The sequence below is a fragment of the Penicillium cosmopolitanum genome (assembly GCF_028827165.1).
Source record: "Penicillium cosmopolitanum strain IBT 29677 chromosome Unknown utg000009l:1.0-9042332.0:1.0-9050551.0, whole genome shotgun sequence".
Classification (NCBI taxonomy): domain Eukaryota; kingdom Fungi; phylum Ascomycota; class Eurotiomycetes; order Eurotiales; family Aspergillaceae; genus Penicillium; species Penicillium cosmopolitanum.
The window spans coordinates 8,007,403-8,023,856 of NW_026622679.1; the positions used below are offsets into that span (position 1 = coordinate 8,007,403).

Genomic DNA, 16,454 nt, shown 5'->3' on the forward strand with positions numbered 1-16,454 from the left:
CTGAAATGAAGTTTCTCCCTTTCAGATAGTGGCTGCAAGAGATGCTGTCAGCGTCGCAACCCTCGGTCTGCGATAAGACCTCATGCTTACTTCCGGTTTCGAGCTTTTGCGTCCGGTTTGAATTTTCAGTGAACCTGGATATTTTTCAATAAATATCACTAAGAGAAACTATCTTCATAGCCCCCGCTCGATAAAGAACATATGAAATTTTCGCCACGCATAGATGTGTCATTGACGTAAGCTGTGGGCCTGTGGCTAATATCTCTATATCACGTGATCATCAAAGTAAGGCTAGCGCCGCTCGCCAAAACCCGCCCACGAAAACGAAGTGGGAGTTGATTGTTGTGTTAAGTGTTGTAGATATAAGTAGGCTGGTGGACAGCTATAAATGTACGCACGTGATCTCAGTCCCCATAATTATCTCAGTAACCGGGATATTCAACACTCCCACTCGCTAATCTGCTTCGTCAGAAGGATATCAGGGATCTTTCATCACGGTTGCCAGGCCCCATAAAAACCTTCCAAACCCAGTGGTAAAAAGGAAGGGAAAGGTGCCTGCACCTTCCTGGTTTGAAGCCTCGTGTCTGACCAGACTATCACTCGATGCCGAGGCCCTTTTGAAACCATGCAAATCTATCTCGAGCAAAGGGCTTCGTTAAACAATCCGCAATCTGCTCTGTAGTTGGGATATACTTCAGTCCCACTGTCCGGCGTCTTGGACTTCTCCTTGCCACTTTCGTTGGATATCAATATGCCTTGTACGCGGATGATATTCAGGGTTTGAGGCTACCGCAATAGCTCCCTGGTTGTCGCCGAAAATGATCGTTGCACGTTGTCCCTGGCCTATATTCAGCTCGTGGAGGAGTCTTCTCAGCCAGATAGCTTCCTTTGTTGCTTGCGTCTGGCCTATGAATTCCGCTTCGCAGGTTGATAGGGCAACAATATTTTGACGTTTTGATTGCCAGCTGATTGCTCCACTTCCAACGTTTAGTAAACCGCCTCAACGCCCAGCGAAAATGCGCCAGCCCGTACAAATTTCGATTGGAAATCTCTGGGTCTGGGCAGAATAACACCAAATAATTAATTAGCTGTCTGCCTGAATAAGTGGTTGAGTCATTCGAGAAAAGACGCACTAACACAACTCGTAAGCGAGTCAGCCAAGCTCTAGGCGCGCTTTTTTGGGACCTGAATGATCGGACAGATTTAACTTGTCACTATTGAAATTATCTCAACAATTTCAAAAAGCTCAACTCAATTAATTAAATAATGCAATTCTAGTAAATTAGGGCCCAGAATGAGAAACAAAAAGTGTTAAAACAAAAGTCATGGGATAATAGTAGCGGCCTGAAGCCTGAAACAAAGCAGAACGACAAACAAAATCAAGAAATAAAACATCATGATTGATAAAGGAGCGGATCATAAAGCAAAATGGGAGGAATTTTTCATGAATTTTCTCCGTCAATCAACATTATGGTAAAGGGTGAAATCTTCTCACATTCTCCTGCCTCTCCTGATCTTCATATAGGCCAAGACTCCACACCCGACATATATGGTAATCATTATGGCCTGTGGAATAAATCCCATGATAAAGTATATCGCCCAGCTGCCTGTCATGATATTAAATCTGGTAGTGTGCCCAGTACGACCTGAGGTGTCAAGATTTGCTGCATTCAGAAGAGAATACAGAATCCGTAGAAACAGGAGCGGTAGGATGATCGGCATCCCAGTGATAATATAATATGAAACTGTCGTCAATGACTTTCGGTGCTTCCATAACCTCATCACACCGAACACGATGGCTGCGAATGCTATGAGGAACATCGCAGCTGAAACCTTTGAAAGTGTTGCACCACGGTCATACTTGTCGGGATTAATGGCCCCAGTTGAGCTATCAGGCATGCGGTCAATGCCACCAATAATCCCCATCACTAGGCCAACTATAATGACAGGGTGAACAAGACGGAGTATAAGTGATGAAATGCTCGAGCCATTCGAGGGGGCAAGCGGAGAGTATGCAGGCCCTGCCTTTCCGTCCTCTGTTGTTGATGGAGAAATGTTGATGAACGAGAGCGTAGCGGACATGAGAGGACCCAGAGCAATCTGATACAATATCTGGGCAGCTATCTGAACGCCCGAAGATGCTGGTGAATTTCGAGAGATGTATATTAGGAGGGCAGGACCGGCAATTTTTGCTATTGATGGTAAGTCTTTGCAAAACATGGTACTAGGGGATGATGTGGATTCTTACCAGTCGTGAATGCCTGGAGGTAAAGCCATGCAGTTTGTCTCTTGAAGAGATAATAAACTGTACAGAAAGTCGCAGGGCCCAAGATACCCACATAGAGAGCAAGCTCTATACAGGCAAGGATTTCGTGCGGTTGCATGGCGAGATCGGGTGTTTGTTGTCCGTGTCTGGTACTGTCTTATCGTATGCCAATGTGAACATTTGGCTCCGACTTGAATGAATTATGACTATATATACTCTCTAGAAATTACTTGAACTTAAGCCTTTTGGGAAACTGCTCGTAGGTGCTAAGCATTCCAATGGCTTACTAGTAATCTTTCTTTACGGTCGGGTCTCAGCTGCCCCACATAAAGTTCCTACGGCCGGAGCGCCTACGGCCGTAAGCTCAGCCAGGTCTGGATCTTATGCCGACTATTTGCCTATCATGCTCACTTACAATTCGAAAGCGTATTCAAGTCAAGGACTCGAAATTATTTGAGTTGAACTAGTATATTTAGGCTTTATAACTTGGATTAAAGGGTAGAGTCCTCTAGTATTGTTTAGTCTTCGGTGGTTTGGCGATTGGTTCAAATAGGACAAAGGACTTTCTTGACTTGGAAAGAATATCAGGAATTTGATAAGACCCCCATGGCTTATACAAAGCTATTTGAGTTGACAAATGGGGCTCGCTTTGATTTTGATTTATGACCACTCCTGAGATGGTCTGCATAAAAGAGAGCGCCTCCCGAAGTATACCGAGCTCGAAGTAGAGATATAAGGATACGGACCTGAGTCATAGAATAATTGCATATAAAATACACCGCAACAATAAAAAAAGACCCAAAAGTGACATGAAGAATAAAGAACAGGTTGAACCCTTCCATGGCTTCAACGACTAGCCGAGTCGTTCAATCTTTCTTTCTAACCTTTCGCGGCGACGATCACGCGTGGATCCATGACCTCCATGACCTTCATGGTGCCCTTTAACAACATTGCTAGCCATGTTTGCGACGACTGCTCCTGCCAAAGCACCACCAATTGTTCCTAGGGTACCGTGGTCAGACTTTTTCCCAACTTTGTGCCCAAGAAAAGCTCCCTGTGAAAGAGAACAAAAGTCAGAATTTTTTTTCACATTCCAAAGCTAGTCTATACATACTCCCGCGCCTCCGACTACTGTTGCACCGAGACCCTTTTCCTGACCAGAACCTCCGTTATTTTGTTTGGCTGAATCGAAGTTTTCCCATTGGCGTTGTTGATCCAATTCCATATTTTCGTGATTTGAAAAAGTTCTCAAAGGCTCCCCCTTTTAATAATGAGAAAAATATTCAGCATTGAGCTGCTAAGACGAGTTTGTGGTTATCTTACCTGGCTAGAAGAGGAATCTGTGTTTGTTAGGTAATGAGGTTGTTGAGAACCATTCACTTGAAATGTATACTCAGGCACACTATTTCCGTAGTATTCACGGTTCGACATTTTGCTTCAAATGATAGTCGACGGTCGAGATGGCCGAGCTTTCTTTTAGAAACAGATAATTGAAAAAGAAATGAGAATTACTGTGTTCGAAATGAGATTGATCTCAAATTTGCGAGACCCATATATAAAGAGCAAATTCATATGCTTATTTATAACATCGGGATTTTGAAGTTTTCTGAAACTTTCGGCCGTATAAAAACGTATGTCAACGCATCCAGAACGAAGCCAAGGCGGCTGTCGAACTTCCAAGACGAGACTTACGGCCGTAAGGCCCTGATGTCTTGGCACTCCGGCCATCACGACCATCTCCGACAACTACGCGGGAGACGAGTAGTAACGAATAGAACCACGAATAGAACAAAAGGCTGAAGTTAAATATTTACGAGAACCCCACTTCTTAGACTATAACTACCCTGGGGCTTTGTTGATATATACTCCACAGTAAGCAACCTTCTCAGGGGATGAGATCTACGGCCGGTAGGACGCCTCCGGCACTTCTAAACGCAAGTTGATAGGTCACTGGTTTAGATAAGATAATAAGGTGTAAATTTAGATGGACGCTCCAGGGCTTGCGAGCGTTCAGAGCCCTGATTTCTGAACTGAAGTCAGAAAAACCTTGGAACTTCATAGCACTTCCAGTTGCGGGTCTAGTCCAGACCTAGTGTTAGGTATAAATGTGGCTAACCCCATGGTTTTATCTGCACAATTACAGATCTGTACTTCCAAACTCTACCCATCCACACTCATCAAGACTCTCAGTTTGTTGTTTTATCTTTGCATATTTCAAGATATGATTGCGAGCAGAACACCCCCTTCTGAGTGCACGGAGGTCACTCCTGACTGCCCAGTGGAGGGAACTATCTACGGCTATGCGCCCAATGCCGTGGCAAGTTATGCTTTTTGCATCATATTTGCAATTTGCGCCTTGGTACAGGTAATTCAAATGCTGAAATGGCGCACCTGGTCCTTTGGTGTGGCCATGTTTCTTGGAGCTATCTCTGAGGTCGCCGGTAAGCGAATTCCATGTATCCGCGGGCGCCCGGGTAGATTTCAAGGAAGACACTAATATTCTTCATAGGATATATTGGTCGCATACTTTTGCACAATAACGCCTACTCCTCCACAGGATTTGAGACACAGATCTGCACTCTCACCATGGCCCCCGCTTTTTGGTCGGCTGCTATTTACTTGACCTTGAAGCACGAGGTGAACATCCTGGGTCCTAAATTCTCCATTCTGAGGGCTAAATGGTATCCCTTTATTTTTGTAACTTGTGATTTAATCTCACTGTCATTGCAAGGTGCTGGTGGCGGACTCGCTGCTACAGCAACCACCACTCAGGGTAGCGCAGTTGGGAGCGATGTCATGCTAGCTGGAATTGTCTGGCAAGTTGCTACCTTGACAGTGTTTGGCATTCTCTCTGTCCAGTTCTTTCTCAGAGTTAAGAAAGTACCCAAGTATCAGTTGTCTGTGGATGCCCAGAAGTTGTGGAAAAGCCGCAAATTCTGGTTTTTCTGTTGGGGTATTGTTGTCGCGTTCACTACCACCTATATCCGTTGTGTCTACCGGTGAGTTTCCTATCAAAGAGAGATGACAAGCAGCTTATAGGGAGCTAACCATTCATCCTTTCTTTTGAAGTATTGCTGAAATGGCCGGAGGTTGGAGAAATCCTATCATGCAAGATGAGACCGGCTTCATTGTTTGCGAGTCGATGTGAGTTGCTCATCCAATCCTTTCCCCCAAATAGTTACACGTGAGGAAAAACTGGCAGATTATGCTGATCAATTCTGTGTATTTTAGAATGTGCGTTTTGTCTGTGGTAGCTCTTTGCATCGCGCATCCTGGATTCTGCTTTGAACAGATGCGTGGAAACTATACGAAGGTAGTTGCTGAGAATACGAAGCTACTAGAGGAAAAGACCGAGTACAATAATGCAGTGTGATAGCTGGACGCCAGGAAACTTTTTTCTTGCTTGGAAATCATTCTTCTGTGCACTAGAGTGCGAGTTTTTGATTTATTTTGATGCTCATATACCTCTTCGAGGCTTCATGTTACGATTCATGCATTTCATTTCGTCATTATTTCGAGTAGTTAATTACTATCGTTGTTACAAAATCCGATTTCGTTTAATTTATTGATCCTCTGCCCCCACAAAAACGCTTTATTTACCGAAGAAGACAATATATGAGTAATCTAGAACTGATATTGAGCATTCGTGACGCATATTTAAAAGCATGCCGATATTATTTATTGAGGCATCTTTCTTGATCAATATTGGAATTAAGTAGATAAAATTGTCTCTCAAGCCCGCCTCGTTTATACCAAATGAGTTTGTTTGACTTCCTATATTGTCCTCGAAGCTTTACAGCCAATTTCATGATGACACGGCTTAAGTTGAGCGTCATTTTAACCCATCCACATGATTGGCGGGCGTATATCACCTGGGTAATGCGATATTCTTACGGCCGTACCCCTTTTTCATTCACAAACTGCATGCTAGTCCAAAAGCCTTTACTCCGTATTATCCGATCCCGGTTTAAAGATCTCAAAGGCTCATCTTCCGTAACATGTAAGCTGATACGGCCGAGTAAATCTATATCTTGGAGCAAAGTAGTATTCATAGAATTGAATTTAAGAGCTGGGGCACGCTTGAAAAGATGATTTAGAATTCAAGAACTTTTCTCAAATTAATTTGGATCATTACAAAATGCTTTGGATTCTTGCTGGATTTAGTATCCTTCCCGTGACCCTGGCAGCCGCCTTGTCCGGGAACATCGAGATCTCCGTGAATGATGTTACTGCGCCAAATATTGTCAATGTGCATCTCATTTATCACGAGCCTGACTTCAAAAAGCATTCTTTCACATATGGTAGTTGCGATATTGCCAGTCCTGTTAATTCGCTCCATCGTGTTGCAACTATTCCTAGTGGCCCTTCTTCTGGTCATGACAGTCGACTGGTCTGGGTTGTGCCAGACAATGTCTCTCCAGGAGGCTGCATCGCAGCATGGGATATGGAAGGTGCTCGAATCGGTCAAAGTGAGCCTCTGTCACTGGACAGCATTCTACAAGACAGCTTCACCAAGCGCGATCGTATTCCTATGACAAACGAATCTGGTATTGATGCAGAAGGTCCTTGGTTCAATGGCGTGACTTTGCTCAAAAGCAAGGACTTTGGCGCCGTGGATGCAAAGAAAATTAAGGAAAAATGTAATCGCTCCAAATCCTCACAAAATTCAATAGCTAACAGTTTTATTCTAGCTATCGGAATTTTAGGTGCTGGAATATCGGGCTTGATGACCCACGTAAGCTTCCTATGCCTACGGGGATCCGGTCAAAATATGAGTACTAACTGGCTTCAAAGTTCCTTCTTCAAAGTGTGGGATTTCAAAACATCGAAATTTCGGAGTCTACGGGTCGCGTTGGAGGGTAGGGTCTCTGAATTTTCAAACGTGCAGGACTAACATTGTTTAGTCGAATTCGGACCGAATACTTTGAATTACCTGAATCGAATTATCAATATCAAGAAATGGGTGCTATGCGAATTCCACTGACGGCACCTATTCCTTTGGGTAATGAGACGTTGACATTGAATTTTACGACCCACCGAATCGTGTTCCAGCTTTCCGAAACGCTCAATGAATTGAACAAGCAGCATGAGTCATTTAAAGTCGATTGGATCCCATTTATCCAGAACAGCGACAACGCGCTGTCTCTCAATGGAAAGAAGCGAAACCCAGATGGCTCTATCCCAACAATTGGTGATGTCTCTAAGAATAGCTCGCTGGGTGCATCTACAATTCACACTGCTGTTTTGGAGAAGCTCAATGCCGAACTAGGAAAGATCATGTACGATCCCTCAATGATGAAACTCATCGCAAGCAACGTGTATGAGGCGCATAAGAAATTTCTTGGTATCGTTACCTATTTCCAAGCATCCGGAATTAATCACTGACATGCTTTTAGACGTGGGCCTCAACGGCAGAGGAGGAGACCAATGGTCTCAGGTGGCTTACCTGCATAACCTCTTAGGATTTGATCTCAATACTACCGAAATAGCTGGTGACCTATCCAATGTCGATGCCCCTTTTTGGGTTAACTTGTGAGATTCCGAATGAATGTCTAGGCCGGGGATGGGCAACTTATACTTTATTGTTGCAGATACGACAACCTCTTTTTCTCCTCTACGGAATGGAAGACCGTTGACAAAGGTTAAACTAAAACAATCAATCACAACTTTGGAATCACTTGAAACTAATATTTCTTTCTAGGAATGAGTCGGCTCCCTAATGCCTTCAAGCCGCTAGTTGGAGATGATCTTAAATATCATCGGAAAATTCAGAAAATTGAATACCTCGAAGACGAGAAAAAGGTCCAGGTCTCCTGGAAGAAAAACTACACCGATCGGGGATTTCAAAATGCCAAATACGACTATACCTTCGTTGCGGTTCCTTTCACCGTCGTCCGGAAATGGGAACTTCCAGGTATTTTAACCTTACCATTATTTCTCAACTTTCTCAACTAATCTTGAACTAAAGACTTATCTACAACATTAAGCCATGCTGTTGCCTCTCTTGGATACACATCTGCCTGCAAGGTATGGTTTATACTACAGTCCTAGTGGGAGAAACTAACTTTTTTAGGTTGCCCTGGAGTTTAAGACACGTTTCTGGGAGCACTTGTCTCGCCCCATTTTTGGAAGTTGTAACACCAAGACCGATATTCCCGGTATTGGTAATGTTTGCTATCCAGGATTTAACATGAACAGCAGTGGCCCTGCAGTTATCCTCGGAAGCTATAATCTGGATGACTACGGTGAGCGCTGGGTGTCGACCCCGGAAAAAGAACATGCTCAATACGTGCTTGATGCATTTGCCCAGCTTCATGGTGATATAGTTTACGAGCAATACACTGGGAACTTCAAGCGCCTGTGTTGGCTAGAAGAGGAATCTAATGCTGGCGGCTCTTGGGCTTTTCCAAGCCTTGGGCAGCATCAGCTTTTTATTCCCTCCTACTTCAATACCGAAAAAAACGTGAGTACAGTTGTTAACAAACGATGGAAAGCTCGTAGCGCTCGAAGCTAAATTTGATAGATCATTTTCATTGGCGAGCATACTTCGTATACTCATTCATGGAGTAAGTAATAACTAAGACTTTTTTTTCAAATTTTCCATTGAAGTTTGGACGAATCTGACTCGCCATTCTAGTTGCTTCAGCTTTGGAAAGCTCCGTCCGGGGCACTGTTCAGCTTCTTCTAGGTATGTATTCGCTCTGAAGTCTTCACTGCATATGGGACTAATGTAATGATACTGAACAGAAATGGGGTTGGTCGACGAAGCAAAGGAAATTACAAGGACTTGGATGGGAAGATGGGTGACAGTGTAATTTGAGAATGGACTCGGAGCTTGACTGGTGCTTTGGATAGGGTATGACCTTGTATTGTCTGACTTATTATTTTGTAACATATAGATAATAGCTAGCAGGCAGAGGAGGCGAAACGCGATTTGATCAAGCCTAAACTCTTGGAATACTTATGGTTTTTCACATTTGGGAATCCTGGAACTATTTGAAAAAAGATCAGATTAATAGGAAGATTTTAATAGTAATTTTCCTGTGACTTCGGCTTCGAGCCAGCTGACACCGGGGGTTACCAAGACCACTGGAGAAGAATGCCAGAGCCCAGGAGCGCGTATTGTTCATTTCAAAAACTCCTCCTATAGGCCTATACGCAGGGAGGTAAGAGATGAAGCAATTTCAAATTTTCAATGTAGTGGATCACAAACGGTGGTAACTACGAGTAATGATATTAGTGGTGTGTTTGTGTGAGGCGTGGGGGCAAGAGAAGTCAATCCAGTGGACCGTTAGTAGAGCTTGGCTGCCCGCCTAAATTCAACGTAAAGGTCCGAAGACGAGAAAGAAAGGTACGTCGATAGTGACACACACTTTTAACCATAAATAGAAACACATTCTGCGGCCTGCCAAAGAAGCGAGAACGCCATCCCAATGACACTGCGCCCCAATATATCGTTTTCCCTCACAGCCTTATGCTGACGGAATGGCGTCCCGGCAACTAAGCCACCACAGGGTTCAGCTCAATTTGCCGAAAACCTGCCCCACTCATGATTCAAGCCAATGACAACGATATTTGGGATGTTCAAGGTTCTGCACGTGCTCAACAGGAATGTCTACTTCAGGCTAAGGGCTTATTGGGGATAAGCGTTAGCAAGTTGCATTAGAGGAAAACCCAGCCCCAAAATCCCCCCCCACATTCTCCTGGTTTTCCAACCTCTTCAGCCTCCATCTTTGCGAGGAACCGGACTGCAGACATGTCTCATTCAACCAGTATTCAATCGACTCCGAGAATATCGCCTGAAAGTGGCACTGGAAATGGGGATGGAGAGTCCAAGGCCCGCGAGAAAGCTCGTCGCCGCAATCGAATCATCCACTCGTGCCTGGAATGTCGTCGGCGAAAAATGAAATGTGATAGAGGGGTAACTTCAATCTAGCAATTGAACCGTAGAAAAGGCTTGTCTAACAGCGCAACTAGGAGCCTTGTGATAACTGCAGCAAATCCGGGAGACAATGCGTGTTTGTCAATTCCGCTACCGGTGACGATGCTCAATTACGTGAGAGATTGGTTGAAATGAAAGAAGCTAAGGATGCTATCGAGAACTCCTTTCAGGACAATATAGGAAGCCAAAGCCTGCAACCGGGGGGAAAAGTACCGCATCGCAAACGGTCGAGACTCCTCGACGAAGTCCGGGGTGATGAATCAGACAGCTCGACGGATGATGGATTTCTGGAACCGACACCCCTAGCCGTTAATGATGCTGCGTATGAGGATGACTTAGATGGGGCTGTGGACGATTTAGGTTTCAAAATTGGGCGAATGCGACTGAGTGAGAGAATTGGGGGTCTATACCGCCCACGAATAGCAGATGAGGTATATTATATATGACCGAGATATTTAGGTTGCAGCGGCTGATTTTTTTCAGATTCTTTCTTCTCTTGAGAACATTCCAAAGCGAGGTTCTTCAGTGATACCATCAACTCCAAACTCTGACTCGGCCAAGGGATCAATAAAGCTCAAGCAATCTGCGTCAGCATCCCCGGCCGACTTTATCTTCAGCCAAGGCTCTTCCGGCGCCTCTAGAGTGGAGAATATCGTTTCTCGAAATATTGCAGACAGGCTTCTTGAGCGCTACTGGGACTCTGTCCACCCGGTAGCCCGTATTCTACATCGCCCCTCATTTGCGCAACGATACGAAACGCTCTGGGAAGCTGTCGAAGATGGGTATCAGGAAAACATTACGCCCTCTCTAGCAGCAATTGTATTTTCGGTTCTTCTCTCGGCTGTAGTGAGCATGTCTGAAGCACAAGTACGGGATTTGTGCCAAGAGTCTCGGGAGGAGTTGATACATAAGTTGAAGCATGGAACAGAGAATTCGCTCGGCAGAGCTCAGTTGCTCCATTGCTCGAAAGTCGAGACTTTGCAGGCATTTGTGGCGTATCTGGTAAGTCTGACACTGGCAGTGATGGGCTGCCATTATTTTGTTTAGCCGCCGGCAGACTGACTCGAAATATCTCTAGCTATCAATGTGTGCTGACGAAATCCGCCGTGCTCATTCGCTATTGACAAGCATGGCAATTCGCCTAGCAGAGTGCATGGGACTTCACCGTGACCCTTCCGAGTATGGGTTTTCGCCGATAGAATGCCAAGTTCGACGTCTCATATGGTATCAAATTTGTTATTTGGACCTTAAGACAAGTGAGATACAAGGACCCCGGCCATATATCCATCATGATGGATACACAACGCAAATACCGACTCCTACAACAACATCAACGTGGAATGATATGGTTTTCTCCATGATCCGATTTGAATGCCAGGAGATGCAGCGTAAATGTCTTGTTTTACGCAGCCGGGTTGATCAAAAAAAGATCAGTCTCACGAAAGCAATTGCCAAAATCGAAGCTTTCCGGGTTTCCATGGATGCAAAATATGGCCCTTTTATAGACGCAGCAACTCCGAGTCCAATGCAAAGAATGGCCCGACAGGTGATGAAGCTATTCACTAATCTGCTTTATCTGATCTCTTTACACCGTTATATGAACAGTGTGACATACAGGGTTCCTGATCGGCTGCGGCAAATTGTTTTGAGCAAGGGAACCGACGCATTGGAGGCTGCCATGGAGCTTGAAGTGTCGGACGATCTCAAGCAATGGTCTTGGTATTCGAGTGCCTATCAACAATACCATGTGGCATTCTTGTTGCTAGTAGAGGTGTTCACATTTCCTTTACGCAGAGAGGCAAATCGCATTTGGAGATGTTTGGATTTCATCTTTGCCGACGTGCTTAGGGATATACCCGCGCTCGACACAAATATGAAAGCTTCAACACCGCAAGATTTGATCGCGCACCGAGATGTTAAAGCTCGATTTCTACTAACCATGATCTGTGAAAATATGCGCGTTTATCACAAGTCTAGGGGGTTGAAAAATCCAAGTCACTTTCAGGACTCAATGATTATACTTACTCCGCAGAAGGATGGAGACACTTCTGACCCTCGGATGCCTCTCAACTACGCCCATGGAGAGCCGGAAACAGGCGATCTTGCTCAACACCATCCCTACATCTCTCATAACTCACAAATTCCTCAGCAAATGGCCACGCAATCAGAAGACATTCCTGCTTTTTACATAGAAAATACTGCCGATCTTCCACAGAGTTTGGGTAATGCAGCACGTGAATGGTCCTCTTCATACGAAAATCTTCCATCTTTGCCTCAAAATTACGAATCTCAACCCGACCAACTTGATGGGGAAGCTGATATGTTTTCCCAATCCTTACATTCCCACTACCTTGCTCCCAATTGGACGCCGAACGAAAGCTCAACACAATCCGATTATGGCGAGATACAGAGAGGGGTCGCGGGTATAGAGCCACACATGCTTGAAATTGACTGGGTTAGTCCATTGATCACAAATCTGTTCAAAATTACCAAGAGCCCCATACTAATGAATTACTACGAAGGGCCTCTGGGACACCATTTTCCCACCGGGAAGCAATGATGGTAACTTGGACATTTCTGACGACTATATGTGGGAGTCGAATTACAATTGAACTGCGACTGGCTTTTCATCTTGATACTTATTTAATAGAAATTCTTTTTGATACTGTCCATGAACCTTTCATCAAATGACCAGATACAACTCCAATATTGGTTGTTCAAGATGAGGCGTAAATTTCGAGTCGGGTGATTAAGAATAACACCGTACCTTATTTCACTACTTTCCCACAAGTCATAGCCGACTCGGATCTGAAGAAAGTCCAATGCATTTAAATATTGGCCTTCGTATATCGTGTATACTACAGGCTTCTGGTTATCGGTTAGAGAGAAACTGCCTCTAATGTACACTGGCCTATTCGAGTTAATCAGTATGTGCCAAGCCGGATTAATCTAAACAGGTACTGCATTAGTTAGTAGGCACCGGCTTTCATAAACCATTGCTAGCTCTGAATGGCTGTTTCTTTAAACTGTGATTTGACTTCCGATCGGCTTTTATCCCCCTGATCATGCATTTCTTGGAGACCAGCTTGACTTTAACCCCACAACCGAGGCTTCTGACAGTTGCAATATTGCGTTTAAAACCACGACCTGGACCATTGTCTGTTTTTCATCTATTTTTCACTCTCATCTAGCTGTTCTCATATTGACGAACATCCATCGCATTAATTAGTGGATGACGCATAACCCCTGTGCACCTTGAACGATCATGGTCTCTCTATCGCGGGCCTTACAGAGTGCTTCCAATCGAGCTGGATGAGCTTCATGTTTAGTCGCTTGCCATGCCGGCGCCCATTCCATTGACTCTAACTACCGAATCGATGTTCACCCCCACGCCACCCCGGAAATTTGGAAACAGGCAATGGTATCAGCAGGTTTTCCGATCGAGAATTGCACGTTGTACAATGATGGCGCTCCTGTTCCCGATTGCTCATTGGACACACATCTTACCTCCAGGATACCCTCGGCGTGAATTATTCCACTCTTAGCATCACTGCACCCGGGGTTTCATTCGCCAAGGATGCTAAAAAGGCTAAATCCTTAGCTCGGAAATTTAACTTGCTCCTTTACGACTACACGAAAGCCATCCAGCTCGATTGGAAGCACTCTGTCTTCTTCCTCTTCCTCATGTCAGCGAGGCGGTCAAAGCGCTTGAGGTACAATATAATGCAATTCCATCAATCTGGCTTGGGCCATATACTAATTTTTGGTAAAAATTTTGCCTGGATACTCTCAAATTTGCTGGTGTTGGCTTATATACCAATGCTAATGGCCTCTATCTTGGGACCTCTAACCTGGAACCGATTTTTAAAGCCTTGGATAAACGCAGCGCCGGTGTTTTTGTTCATCCAGCTTCTTCGACATGTACCTCTGTCGGTCTCGGTTATCCTATGCCTATGATTGATTCCCCCTTCGATACAGTGCGTGCTATAGGAAATCTACTTCTTACTGGCCAACGTGCGAGATATCCAGATCTCAACATTATTTTCACACATGGCGGCGGAGCGATACGATATCTTGCTACTCGCATTGCTGGTGTTGAAACTTGAAACACTTCCCTATGCAGGTGGGATAGCCTTTCCCGAAACTCTCGCCCAGCTCGCCGGATACTATTTTGATCTCGCAAGCGCGACCTCTGCCATTCAGCTTGCAGCCTTGAAGACTTTGATTGGTGCCAAAAAGCTCGTGACTGGAATTGACTGTAAGTGATGAGCTCGATCAAGACGGTTTATACAAAGCAATATCCTTACTGACTTGATAAGATCCTTATCTTCCTCTTTCACAGGCACAGCCAGGGCTAATCGGTATACAAAACAATGGCAACTTTACAGATGACGAGATGAGGGAAATCAGATACCAGAATGATTTGGATATCTTTTCCCGCATCGCTGAGGCGTTGAATGTGAACTAAACAGATAACCCTATTCCATTTTACTCCGGAGTCGATTCTCATTATCTATTCCATTCACATTGATACTCAGCTGTTAGAACATGCAGTTAGCCTCTCCATTGATCTGATACTTCTGTCTCCGGCCAGAGGGATACGAGCAACTGCAACCAGGTGGCCTCCACCTAAAATCCACGAGGTTTTATTTCAGTTCGAAGACGGGCGAGGGATGTGTAACGACCTCCTGCGAAATCTTTCATTGATCGACATGGGTCAAGCCCGGTGAGAAGCCGAGATCGCTGGTGTCCCCAACCAATTTGCTATCTTTCGACCTTGGAAGGTTTATTTGTATCAAGAGACCAACCCCACAGTACAATTCTATTTTTTTAGTATACATCACAAAGTCTATGTATGTATCTGAGTATAAAGTTCATATTGAAATCTATTCCTCTAGTAGTAATCCTTTCTTGTATGGTTTGAACTTCTCAAACTCCTTCGCGGGAGGTATCTCGTTTTGTCCCCATTTGAGAATACCTGATCTGAGCCAATGGGCGTATGTATGCGGCACATTGTCGGATTCCTCATGTCTTCTCCAGAGGGAACCTAGAGTGTCTCCGAGCACCCGCAGAATCAGCCCATGTGCAAGCTTAAATGCAAAGCTCTTGCTTAAACACGCCTCCACAATTTCTCTGGCATTCCTTTGGTCTTCAGACTCTCTTTCCCCATTTAACGGCAGAGAGAGTGACATCAATTCGAAGGCCCGCGGTCCATCCCAAGCAGTCATTTCATTGATTAATTGCGACCCTGCCATGTAGTCCATTGCGTAGATGCTATTGGCGGAATATTCGGGCCCATTCCACTTCCCTTCAGTGTCAATAAGGCCCATGACCAACGAAATCACCTGTCCTTGAATGATGTAGTCGGTAAGGATCTTGCTGGCTTCTTCAATGTCGATATCTCTGCCATTCTCCTCAAATCCCTTGGGGGATCGTAGAATAGGGACACCTTTCAGCAAAGGGGAGTTCCACATTCCTTCAGTCGAAGTTTTGCCCTCCCACAATTTCAAGAGAAGTTGGTGACACCGTTGGAAAAATGGGTTATTGCGACTTGATCCCAGGAAGTAGTTGGTTAGGGCCACGCCATCAAATTTAAATGAAACAACTTCGTAAGGTGAAGCCGAGTTTCCAACGGTCGCATGCCAAAGGCGATCGAGATCCCCGATCATGATAAGACCCACATCAGCATAGATGCCACCATACTTTACCAGCAATGGGAATCGGACAAGATCAGAGGTATGCTGGGCTGCGTGGTGGCCGACGATTGTTCCCTCTGTAAAGGCTCGAGGAAATGTTTCGGGGTCGCTGGTATCGAGAAAATTGGAAACGTTGAGCTCAGAGTCTGGGCAAAGATTGAGTACACGGATTACCCATCCTTGCTTTGAGAAGCGTCGATGCCATGCTCGAATGTTGCGTTTGGTGTAGGGATGCATGGTTTCGTAGCCGGAATGCCAAAAGAACCATACATTTTTATCGTCACAAATAGGCCGAGGGTGATGGATATCGATATCGACCTCCGAGTCGGGGCGTAGGTCAACCTGATCTGAGGATAGTGTGTGCAGTCCCTGTGGACGTGGATATAAAGAATCCATAGTGAAGATAATCAAGTAAAAGTCGAGACTGCCAGTGGATATTCAAGTTCAGGTGAGCCCAGGGACTAGACATCAATTTATAACATGTACCACAGCAGTACGGAGTATGAAATACAACCAACACGCTTGCACAGCCTGGGGTGTCAGCTTGACT

General features: G+C 44.9%; 7 protein-coding genes across 7 annotated transcripts; 4 read left to right on the top strand and 3 right to left on the bottom strand.

Moving 5' to 3' along the window:
- Positions 1–1,491: 1,491 nt before the first annotated feature.
- On the bottom strand, positions 1,492–2,384 carry N7509_011082 (uncharacterized protein; the record flags this gene model as incomplete). Its single annotated transcript, XM_056635719.1, has 2 exons — positions 1,492–2,141; positions 2,249–2,384. 2 exons carry the CDS (start codon positions 2,382–2,384, stop codon positions 1,492–1,494), a joined length of 786 nt encoding a protein of 261 aa, XP_056486339.1.
- A 735-nt stretch (positions 2,385–3,119) lies between these two features.
- N7509_011083 (uncharacterized protein) lies at positions 3,120–3,491 on the bottom strand (the record flags this gene model as incomplete). Its single annotated transcript, XM_056635720.1, has 2 exons — positions 3,120–3,320; positions 3,381–3,491. 2 exons carry the CDS (start codon positions 3,489–3,491, stop codon positions 3,120–3,122), a joined length of 312 nt encoding a protein of 103 aa, XP_056486340.1.
- A 996-nt stretch (positions 3,492–4,487) lies between these two features.
- On the top strand, positions 4,488–5,639 carry N7509_011084 (RTA1 domain-containing protein; the record flags this gene model as incomplete). The annotated part of the gene is made up of 4 exons (XM_056635721.1): positions 4,488–4,707; positions 4,776–5,265; positions 5,336–5,396; positions 5,445–5,639. 4 exons carry the CDS (start codon positions 4,488–4,490, stop codon positions 5,637–5,639), a joined length of 966 nt encoding a protein of 321 aa, XP_056486341.1.
- A 765-nt stretch (positions 5,640–6,404) lies between these two features.
- Positions 6,405–9,081, top strand: N7509_011085 (flavin monoamine oxidase family protein; the record flags this gene model as incomplete). The annotated part of the gene is made up of 12 exons (XM_056635722.1): positions 6,405–6,906; positions 6,958–7,001; positions 7,061–7,125; positions 7,171–7,610; positions 7,663–7,798; positions 7,858–7,907; positions 7,968–8,180; positions 8,235–8,293; positions 8,340–8,729; positions 8,790–8,832; positions 8,904–8,954; positions 9,014–9,081. The coding sequence occupies 12 exons, from the start codon at positions 6,405–6,407 to the stop codon at positions 9,079–9,081; spliced, it is 2,061 nt and encodes a 686-aa protein (XP_056486342.1).
- Positions 9,082–10,339: 1,258 nt separating this feature from the next.
- On the top strand, positions 10,340–12,768 carry N7509_011086 (fungal specific transcription factor domain-containing protein; the record flags this gene model as incomplete). The annotated part of the gene is made up of 3 exons (XM_056635723.1): positions 10,340–10,639; positions 10,692–11,210; positions 11,287–12,768. 3 exons carry the CDS (start codon positions 10,340–10,342, stop codon positions 12,766–12,768), a joined length of 2,301 nt encoding a protein of 766 aa, XP_056486343.1.
- A 769-nt stretch (positions 12,769–13,537) lies between these two features.
- On the top strand, positions 13,538–14,676 carry N7509_011087 (uncharacterized protein; the record flags this gene model as incomplete). Its single annotated transcript, XM_056635724.1, has 4 exons — positions 13,538–13,683; positions 13,722–14,147; positions 14,199–14,466; positions 14,528–14,676. The coding sequence occupies exons 1-4, from the start codon at positions 13,627–13,629 to the stop codon at positions 14,674–14,676; spliced, it is 900 nt and encodes a 299-aa protein (XP_056486344.1). The 5' UTR covers positions 13,538–13,626.
- A 418-nt stretch (positions 14,677–15,094) lies between these two features.
- N7509_011088 (glycosyltransferase) lies at positions 15,095–16,300 on the bottom strand (the record flags this gene model as incomplete). Its single annotated transcript, XM_056635725.1, has 1 exon — positions 15,095–16,300. The coding sequence occupies one exon, from the start codon at positions 16,298–16,300 to the stop codon at positions 15,095–15,097; it is 1,206 nt and encodes a 401-aa protein (XP_056486345.1).
- Positions 16,301–16,454: the final 154 nt, after the last annotated feature.